This window comes from Pterocles gutturalis, unplaced genomic scaffold (assembly GCF_000699245.1).
Source record: "Pterocles gutturalis isolate BGI_N339 unplaced genomic scaffold, ASM69924v1 scaffold13698, whole genome shotgun sequence".
In the NCBI taxonomy this organism is placed as follows: Eukaryota; Metazoa; Chordata; class Aves; order Pterocliformes; family Pteroclidae; genus Pterocles; species Pterocles gutturalis.
Window position 1 is genome coordinate 32,453 of NW_010118254.1, and position 10,435 is coordinate 42,887.

General features: G+C 45.1%; 1 protein-coding gene across 1 annotated transcript in view; it reads left to right on the forward strand.

Moving 5' to 3' along the window:
• Positions 1 to 8,885, forward strand: part of LOC104463705 (FYVE, RhoGEF and PH domain-containing protein 5-like) — a gene marked incomplete at its 3' end in the record, with an annotated part of 31,828 nt that extends 22,943 nt beyond the window's left edge. Inside the window, 3 exon segments of the mRNA XM_010076135.1 lie at positions 2,038 to 2,167; positions 8,682 to 8,740; positions 8,855 to 8,885. Of these exon segments, the coding sequence (XP_010074437.1) occupies positions 2,038 to 2,167; positions 8,682 to 8,740; positions 8,855 to 8,885 (220 nt within the window).
• Positions 8,886 to 10,435: the final 1,550 nt, after the last annotated feature.

Genomic DNA, 10,435 nt, shown 5'->3' on the forward strand with positions numbered 1-10,435 from the left:
AACAGATCTATTTATTTATCCGCATTCTCAGACCCATTAGAGGGACATTTTCTTTGCAGGAGTCTGACAATTAAGTTAGTGGAAGAACAGATAAATCTCTGCTGTGGGTTGTTGTGGGTTTTTTCCTTGCAATTCAGCACAACAACATAGTAGTTGCTTCCAAAAAAAATCTTGTTGATGTGTGTCCAGTCCGTGCTGATTATCCACAATGATCAGGAAGCGTTTTTTTATACACTGCGTGTATCTTTGCTGCCCTCAGAAGTAGTGAGGTGGGTGCTGGCCTCCTCTCTAAAGCAACAGGTGATAGGACAAGAGGAAACGGCCTCAAGTTGCACCAAGGGAGGTTTAGGCTGGATATTAAAAAAATTTCTTGACTGCAAGAGTGCTGAGGCATTGGAACAGGCTGGCCCGGGCAGTGGGGGGGGCACCATCCCTGGAGGGGTTCAAGACATGTGTAGATGTGGTGCTTAGGGACATGGTTTAGTGAGTTGGGTGGGGTTGGGTTGGACTTGATGATCCTTGAGGTCTTTTCCAACCTTAATGATTCTATGATTCTATTCTATGATTCTACTGCCCGGGAGCTCTGTGACAATACAGAACAGTCTCAGAAGTAAAGACCTGAGTGCTGCTGAAGTGGCTGGAGAAGGGCAGGATGGAGGGGGTGGCACAAATACACCTGTGCCCATCCCAATGTGCCAATGAGACCATAACATTTTGGGACTCTTCCTTAAACACAAGCCAGTTGCTACTGGACTGCAGGCCTGCTATAAATGAAGCCCATGCAACAGTTCATCAATATTGCAAATTTTGCTACCGTATGAGCCTTTAATAATGCCATTCATAATGATTACCTGACTAATACACCGAGGCATTATTCCCAAATTATACTGTGTTTTTATATCAGCATAATGCCGTTGTGTATCAGAGAGAGAGAGACAGACAGGGAGAGAAAAGGAGGGATGGGGCAAACAATTACAAATTGCAGAAAGGCTATACAAGTAAGGGGGGAGACTGGCTAAACTAATAAGCATCCCGAGCTGTTCCTGTATCTGCCTTGCTCTTGCTTTCGCTTGTGCTGAGGCCCCTTTGTTGCTGTAGCTAGGCAGGGTTTCAGAATTGCTGTGACACCGCCCATGCTGAAAAACTGCAGACACTAATAATAAACAAGAGAAGACAATGGTGAGGAACAGTGCTGCTGCCTGGCCCTTCGCCCAGTCATGGCAAACGCACCAGGCAGCTTGTCGGAGCTCCGTGACTGTGCACATGAGGGAAAAGCTGGCGGCATAAAGGAAAGGCTGGCAGCCGCACCTGCACTGCAGGCAGGGAGCAGCTTGGAAGTGAAGGCAGATATGTAGGGAGTTTCCTTTCCGAAAGGAAGCATGAGTCTGGCCAGTGGCCTTGGGAGTCTCTTCTTCCATTGCCCTCCCACTTACGTTAACCCGTCTTTGCCCAGCCCCCGCCACTCTAGCACCAGCTTTGAAGCTTGGTATTTGTTCACATCTGGGATCCCCGAGTGGGCGATCAAAGGAAAATAAAGAGATGAGGCAGAGCTGCGAGGGCAAATTAATGATCTTTCAGAGGAAATGAGAACTAAAGAAATAACATACACTGAGTATGCCGTGGGATTGGATGATCTCTAAGGTCCCTTCCCACCCAAACCATTCTCTGATTGTATGATTACATCCATTCTGAGGGGTTGAGTAGGGAGGAACAAAGCAGTTCTGGCTGCAACTAAATATGAATTTTTTGCTCCAAACTGAGACAGAACATTGATTCTTTGAGGAAGCTTGAACAACTTCAGTTAGCTTCCCACTGCTCCTTTCAGATCCTTTTACTTGCCTAAATGGTTGCTATTGAACCTGGCAGGAAAAAAAAAAAAAAAAAAAAAAGCTTGAAAAATCGTACTTTCCAAGCCTAGCAGGTCTGCAGGGAGTCCCTGACCCGCCATCTGTGGGCAACGTGTGGATCTGTTATGTGTGAGCAATGGGGGTGTCTGGGAATAACACAAGTGAGCTAGTCTGTTCTTTCTCTCTGCAGTGCCTACACCGAGCCCTATAAGGTGTGCCCAGTCTCTGTCATACCAACAGAGGTGGTCACATCAGATGAGGAACAGAAGAGTTCAGAAGACGATGAGAGCAGCCCGGGTGATCCCAGCCTCAACAACAAGGTAAATGAGCTGAAAACGTGGAATGCATGTGGAATGAATGGAGGGAGAACCAGTTTGCAGCCTGGATTCTCAACTCTCTCTGCTCTTTGCCTGGTGCTTCTTTAGAAAAGTCAGAGCCATCAACCCTTTTCTCCCCCAGTGCACTAGCAAAAATCTGCCCTTACTGAATGTGGCAAAGCCAAAGAATTGCAGTCCTAAGATGGACAGTGGAGGCAACACAGCCAGCAGGAAAGGCCTGACTTGAACATCAGGAAAAACGTCTCACTCAGAAGAAGGATTTAGCTGCAATCTTGAGAATTTTAAAACTACACTGAATAAAACAATGATGACAAATACATTATTTGGACCAGTTCTGCATTGGCTGGGAGATGGAGTAAACTACCTAATAGGCCTTTGCCATCTCAAAATTCTCTCATCATGGGAAAATACACTTATGTTTGGGTTTATTTTAGAATCACAGAATCACAGCATGGTTTGGGTCGGAAGGGACATTAAAAATCATCCAGTTCCACCCCCTGCCATGGGCAGGGACACCTCCCACTAGCCCAGGTTGCCCAAAGCCTCATCCAGCCTGGCCTTGAACCCCTCCAGGGATGGGGCATCCACAGCTGCTCTGGGCAACCTGGGCCACTGCCTCACCACCCGCACAGGAAAATACTTCTTCCTAATATCTAATCTAAATTTTACTGACTTCTGATGAATAAAACAGCTCTTAGATTACGGAAAAGACCATGGAAATGTGACCACAGCTTAAGACCATACAAGGCTGTTTTAACCTCCACTAATCTAACAGTGCAGTTAAAGAAAAGGCATTGAGCAGTTTTAGTCACAAATTTATCTTTGTGTTTCACAGAATTCAAAACCTAATATGAGCCTGGCAATCTAACGTGTCTCTGGGTGCAAGCACCCACTGCATAGCCTGTTTGGTATGCATGCAACAAATGGGTATGTTCTTCTGGAGTCTTACAATTTGAGCCCCAGGAACTAAGGCTGCACAGGAAAATAGCAAATCCTGATTTCCTACGCCTGTCTCTGCCATTCCTTTTGGCCTGGTCTCTCAGTGTCAGCACAGCTATCTAGCTTCCTGATTGTGAATGGCTTGTGTCTGGCCATGGCCATGTGTCAGACCCTCCAAAAACTCTGTGCAGATGCCCCTCCAAAACCAAACAATGGCTGAGTAAGGGTCAAGTCTGTCAAGGAGAAGCACAACTATATTGATTCCAGGAAGATCTGGTCTCTTCAGGCATTTCCAGAATAGGAAGCTTTGCTTAAAGGGCAGGTGCAGAATTTTCCCCTTACCAGGACACGAGTTCTTGAGAAACAGAAAAAGGAACTGCAAATGGAATTATAATGTAGGGCAAATGAAACTGCTGTTGCTCTAATCTCTGAGGGAGAATAGCTTCTTTTGCTTTCCTTGTATGCTGTATCACTTTTAGGTCTATCCTGCACGGTCCTGAGCTGCCTCTGGTACCAGTGGAAAAGACTGTGGTTTGATCTTCTTGCTGACGTGAAACAAATGAAACAGTTGCAAGCAACCTTATCTTTTTTCCTCTGAGATTCCTGAAATTTTTTTGGTTATTTGTTTTCACACTGTTTTGGAAAGGGAAAAGCCTTTAAATTTCTGACATTCCCTGTTAAACAAAAAATATTTTTCCTTTCATATTAGTTAGCTGACAAACCACTACCATCTATGGAGCATACACTAGTGTGTTATCTAAGCTGTTCAGGTTTCTCAGCATCTCTTAGCTGTGATGCCAGTGACAACAAAATTGTGACTTGACTTCACAAGGGAAGTGCATGCAATCACTATGCACTTGGAAGCAAAGTCAATGACTTATTGCCATTTTTGTAGGGTTTTACTCAAGACACTAGGAAATGACAGTTTTCTAAATGTCTCCCTCTTGCTCCTCCTGCCTCTTAACTGTTCTGTTGTGCTGGGGTAACCACACTGTGTAGCTGTCACAGACGGCAGCACTTAAAGAACAGGCACGTGCTTCGGAGCCTAGCTGGAGATGTCCCCCACTGCTCAGGTAAACACAGACCCAGTGTCTGCACATGCCTCATAGAGAACATCAGAACAGGTCTGGTTGTTTGGCTGGCCTTTGCTTGCCACGCTGACTGTCAGCAAGGATCACAGTGCACAGGACCAGACTCCCACACGCTCCCGAGGTGGAGCCAGCTTCCAAGCTGGCTGATGAATTACTGCACATGGATATTTACCCTGCCAAGAAGCAGACCAGGAAAGTAGACACAATCTGATCTGTCTGTTATAATTCTGGCTGTAGGAAGATCAGCCACTCTGCAATCTACTGGGCTCTAGCTACAGACTCTAAAAAGAAGTTGGTGCAGCAGTAACTTCAACCCTGGATAAGCCATTTGCTTAGTGAGCAAAGTCAGGGGGCTGTGCTTGTATGTAGGATGAAGGAAAGATCTGGAGATGAGAAGTGGCACCAAGACACGATTGAGCATCTTTGTTCTTGTCGCCTGACTAGGGCAGACATCACTTTGGACAGACTAAGGGGGTCCTGGGAACCATCCTGTCAAACCCTGTGTGGCCCAGCTGTCCACAGGACCCAGCCTGCTAAAGGAGACACCTAACCTGGGCAGTCAGGGGCCACCTGGCATCAGGACTCTCTTGCAACTCTGCAACACCCCCAGCATCACTGCTGTGCTGTGTGAAGCAATAATCAAAAGATGTCCAGGGAAGAGCCAGTGTCCTAGGGAGAACAGTCCTTGCAGGGTTCTGACATGGAGGATGCAATATATTTAACTGTTGCCTTTCTCCCATGCCAGCCACAGAATAGTGATATGTGAATCTTCCAAGGTCTCATGCAGCCCACACTGCGGATAGTCTGTCAGAGACAAGGGCTTCCAGTTCACTGTAAATAAGAGTGAATGGGATAAATTCCATCTGTCCACAGCTCTTGTCTCAGAAAGCACTGGTGTCTTTACAGAGGGCTGACAGAGGACTGCTCTTCCTACCCTCCTGCTCCTGCCTCCTTTTATGGTCTTCTCACACAAATCTTCTGGGTGCCAAGGGAACATTAGCTGCCCTGTCAAAACCTGTCTCTATAATGACAAAGCGCAAAGAACTTGTCCAGCTCCCTGATGAAATGATATATCCCTTGGAGCAAAAAACTCAGGACGAGTGGCTGTACAACAGGAAGAAGCTCAGCACTGTCACCTGGGGAGAACTGGCAGAGACACGATGGTCACGATGCCAAAAATAGCACCATGGATTTAAAAATGAGCAAATCTTGCTGAAACACCTGTTTGGGGGTGGCCTACCTGAATTTGGATTTTAAAAAACACATATGCACAGACAAAAAAAGAACCTTCTGGGGTTCCTCAGAGAAACTTAGTTTAAGTAAAGGCATGAAACAGCCTAGATGATAAAATCTTTTCCCTGTGTTCAGATATATGATTTTCATTTTCATCAAGCTGGATTCTACCTGCTGCCTTTCACTGTCATTAATTAATTCCTGTACCAAAACGCAAGCAGCATGCTTTGGTTTTTCTCACCTGCTTTCTCCTAGCCTGCTCATGAGAGAATCACAAGACTTCCAGTTTGCAGCAGAATTTTTTCCCCTGATTCTTTTTAAGGTTCATTTTTGTAAGTAAATATAATTTTTAAAATTATATCCCTCCTTCTAAGTTAATTTCAAAGACCTCCTGGGCCATCTCTCATTGATGCGTCTTATACATGTTCATTTAATTAAATCCCTCCCAATTTATCAGAAGGTGATATATGGCTTTTCTGTACTGGGCTCTCAAGGTTATAGGATGGCATCTGAACTGCCCACAGGGAAAAAAAAAAAAAAAAAAAAAAAAATTGGAATTAGAGATTCCAGTTGGAACAAAAAACTTTTATCAAACAAAATAATGACTGTCTCTGTATCTCCTGCCTCTGGCTGCCTCTGAACCCTCACTCACTAGACAAATGCTCAAAGTCCAGGATGTGGAACCTCAGATTTTCCCTCTCATCATTAGATCCCCAATGCTATACTTATGAGAAGCCAGCACTGGAGGTAAGATGTTCCACCCTTCTCCCAGGTATCAAAATAAAAGGCAGCAGACAAAAATGGGGCAGAAACTCAAAATGGCAATTGGAGAGGACCTGTGCCCCACACAAACAAGGAACACTAAGGTTGGCCACAAAGGTCTCAAACCAAGCAGGGTAGCTACTGTCTCACGGCAGCAGGACATAAAACTGCCTTTGCTGCTCCTTATCCATTTCCACTGGGTGGGCTTGGTTTCCAGACTCCATTAATCATTCTGTTTTGCAAACCTTTAACCTTCACATATTAAAACACACACACATGCGCACACACACAAAACTGAAACGTGCTGGAGTTGGGAGTGACATATTTGTGTGCCTTGAGGAAGCACTTAATTCAGATGCCTTCCAAGGGACAGCTCATGATTTATATAATTACACAGATCCCCCAGGAGAGCTGCAATCTGGCTTTTCAAGGAAGGGGCCTGGGAGACAGGAGATGTCGACTGCTTTTCCTTCTCTCTCACTGATTCACAGAGCCAGTCTGAAAAAGTCTCTTCTTCTTGTAATGCCTTAGTTTACTGTTGGCAGCACTGTGACATCACTGTGAACCAATACACAGTTCATAATCATTACAAGAGGGGCATTATGAAGTCACTCAGCTCAGAGGCTGAAGCTTGCAAACCACTGCCAGCCTCTGACTGCGACAGCAGCGTTTCCGTGCTGGGTACCATCCAGCTACAATGCACCTCCCCTCAGCCTGTGAAAGGAGACACACACGGGAAAACGCGTGATGAGATGCTGTTTGTCCATGTCAGCACGGCGAGCCAGTGGCACACACACGAACAGAGCTGCTGCTTCTATGTCTTGACTAGCTGCCCTGCTTTTGAGATGCGAAGGGTTACCTCCCGAGTCCTCTGGAGGAGTGGCGTGCACAGTACTGACCTTCAGTTCTAACGAAAGGTTCTGGGATCTGCTTGTGCTGCTCTGAGGCAATGCAACCCCATAGCACCCTGTGGAGGCAGATTCGCCCCTAGCCCCACCATTTTTTAAGCTGGATCAGGAGATCAGTCTGGTTCTGATCAAGGTCCTGCAAACAGCTTGGTCAGCACGGCGGAGAGCTGGCACTGGACTCGGAGGGGAGCGACTGGCACAGTCACCAAGGTACCAACTCAGATGCCTTGGCGTTGCTCGGGACAAAGCCAGAGCATATCATCCACCCAGTGTGGAGACATCATCCCTACACTAATGGGATCACTACCACATAGAGAAGGGAATCCGAGTTAAGTGGCACATTAACATGCTCAGCATAGGCCATGAGCCACCTTCCTCCACTGTTCTCAGCCTATCAGAAGGCACAAAAGGGACATGAAACCTAAAGTCTGAACTACCTAACACTGGGACTGAACTTCAGCTGTGCTCACACCTGGCCTCTGTAAAGAGCTGTGGGCTTTTAGGTCTTTATTGTTCTAAACAAGAGCTTTCTGGTGGTGGTGTGCTGGAGAAGGAGAAACTCTGAGCAAGTCACCTCTAGATCTTAGTTTTCCATCGGTAAACTTGGTATCCATTTGGAGGAGGGCTGTAAGGCTTAGTTTGTTAGCCAAAGGAGAGATGACTGCATGGTCTCACCTTTGCTTTGCAAGTTATACTTACCAGCTGAGCTGTAGCAACTGTACAAGCTCCTAACCTGGTTAAAGTGCCTTCTTTAATACTACTGGACTACTGTTTAGTTCCCCACTTCACCACTGCTAAATAAGTCAAACTTTTCCCAGTAGATTCATTTCAGAAAATATTTCTTTGCTTTGGTCATTTCTTACCATAAGGACGAGTCATGAAATAGGAGCAAAATACCCTAGTTAGCCACTTGCACCTCAGAGCCATACACTTTGCTTCTTTCGGAGTTTTCTGTCTTCCAAGATGCCTACCAGTTCAGTAGATGCCACTGAGATTTCAAATAATGTTGCCTGCTGGGGTACTGAGCTGTTTGCTCTTTGGAGATATTTATGGCCATTTAGCTTGGACGTTTTGTTTAGCATGCAATAAAGCCCTTCGCCCTGTTCGCTTCCACAGGTCCCACAGCAGTCAGAACAGTTTGGAATATGACCATTTTGATAAAGAACTCCCTTTTCTATGTAATTAAGAGTACTAAACACGTGGTATGAGCCTCAACAGCCATGAAGCTAGCCTATCCAAAGCTAAGCACTTTCTGCTTCTCTGACAAATTTTGGACCTGTAAAAATCAACAGAAAATTTCTCTCCTTCTTCAATAAAAACACATTTTACAAACCTGACACCTGCCTTAGCAGCTATTATATTGTGCTTTATTACTAGCATTTGAATTGCAGAAAGACCCTGTCATGGAAAGGACTCCAGGATGCCAGACACTAAACAACAAAGAATAAAACCCTGGTCACTCTTTTTACCAAAGGAACATGTCAGTCCAAAGTACTCTCTAACACTTCTTTACTTCTTGGAATGAAACATCTCTTAATTGTCTCTATTTTTTGCTGTTGACAGAAAGAAGGTCAGTCCAGAGCTCACCTCATTGCCCAGGAGCTGATGTCTTCAGAAAAAGTGTGAGTTCATTCTTACAACCTATCTCTCTGTTGCTCTCCTAAAACTGAAGATAAGCAATCCACCCTTCAGCATTGGTTTGATGGCAATTAATAAAAGTTTGTCTCTTTCCCCAGATATGTGGAGATGCTCCAGCTGTTACGTATGGTAAGTAAATAATTTTAATCACTGAAAAATAATTGCTCTTTTACTTAGCTAGATTTGAGAAGACATAAAAGCATTGAAGGGACTGAGGCGAGTTTGAGGAGGAGTGGCTTACAGTGGCTTACTCTCAGCCATGGCAAAGGAATACGCCTGCCACTAATCTGCTCCTACTGCAGATCCTCAAATCTAGCATTTGTCACTCACAGGGAAAAGCGTTGGCCAACAGTGCCTGCTGGGGCTCTGGGACTGGTGTAAGGTGCAGAATAAGCCTAGTGTGGAGAAGGAGATGGTGATAAACAGGGGAGATCTAGAGAGAGAGACAGACAGGAGCAGAGCTACGAAGCATGAGGATTGGCTTGAATGGATTCACTCTGCTTCCTTTTAAGCTTCTTTTTTCTGATAATGCAGTATCAGTAGTACCCAGCATGGCCTGGAAATCCAGACTGTGACACAGGTGGACACCATGGGCAAAATACAGACGCTGGTGTCAGAAAGTCATGAGGGAACACACAAAGAATCACTCATAGTGCCTGGCAGAAAAGAATCTTCATAAAAATTACAGCTCATAGGTTAGTTAGGGGAAAACTGCTTGATCACTAATTTTATCTGCTGCAGTGCTCCAGAGTTGGCTCAAAGATATTAGGGAATGAAAACAGAGAGTTTTCCTGGCTTGACTCAAAAATGTAACTATTCCCTACTCTCCTGTTGGGGAACTCAGACAGAAATCCAGAGAAACCGTTACCAGTTTTACAAGACGTAAGTCCCTTGGACTACAGGGGTATTATTACCTAACTGAGGCTTTTCAATACTGTCATAGTTCAAAAAGTTCCAATGAACTAATTACTCCTTTTTGCATATTTGAATATCATTGGGAGTAGTCACATCAGTAAAAAATTGTGCTTTGTTGTGCACTCACTGCTGACACAGGTCCCACTGGCAATGTCACAAGCAACCACCAGTGCCCACAGAGTCACCAAACTGCCCTCAAGGTACAATACCCCATTCACGGCCAGTTAGGACCAAAGGCTTCCTCGACAGCATATCTCAGCTCAGGCAAACATTTCTCTCTGTTCCTCATTACCAGCTTTCTCAAGAAAACAGTTTCTAAATGCTCATCTTCAAGTCTCAAGTCTCATCTTCTTATATAAACCCACGTTGGTAAGAAAGGCAGGGAAATAAACCACACCCTAGCTGCTTTCACAAAGGAAAAAAAGGCTTTTCTTAAGCCTGCAGCAGAAGCAGTTTCCCATCTCATTTCCAGGCTTGGCTGCTATTCATTCCGCATAACAGAATCTGTTTGGCCTTTCAGCCGAGACTTTAATAAATTGATTGATTGCCAAAATGATGACATTTCCATACACCCACTCTGCTATTGAACTGAAAGAGTGGAAACATTGTGTTAGCTCACAAACTCGGTATCAGCTGGTGTGGCAGCAGTGATAACAATCTAAAGGGTTAGCTGTTATTTGCCCTACTCAAAGGTAATGCAATTCTCTGGAGCAGGGAGTTAAGAACTGGTTCTGGACTGAGCAGATGGGACTCGCAGGGCCTTG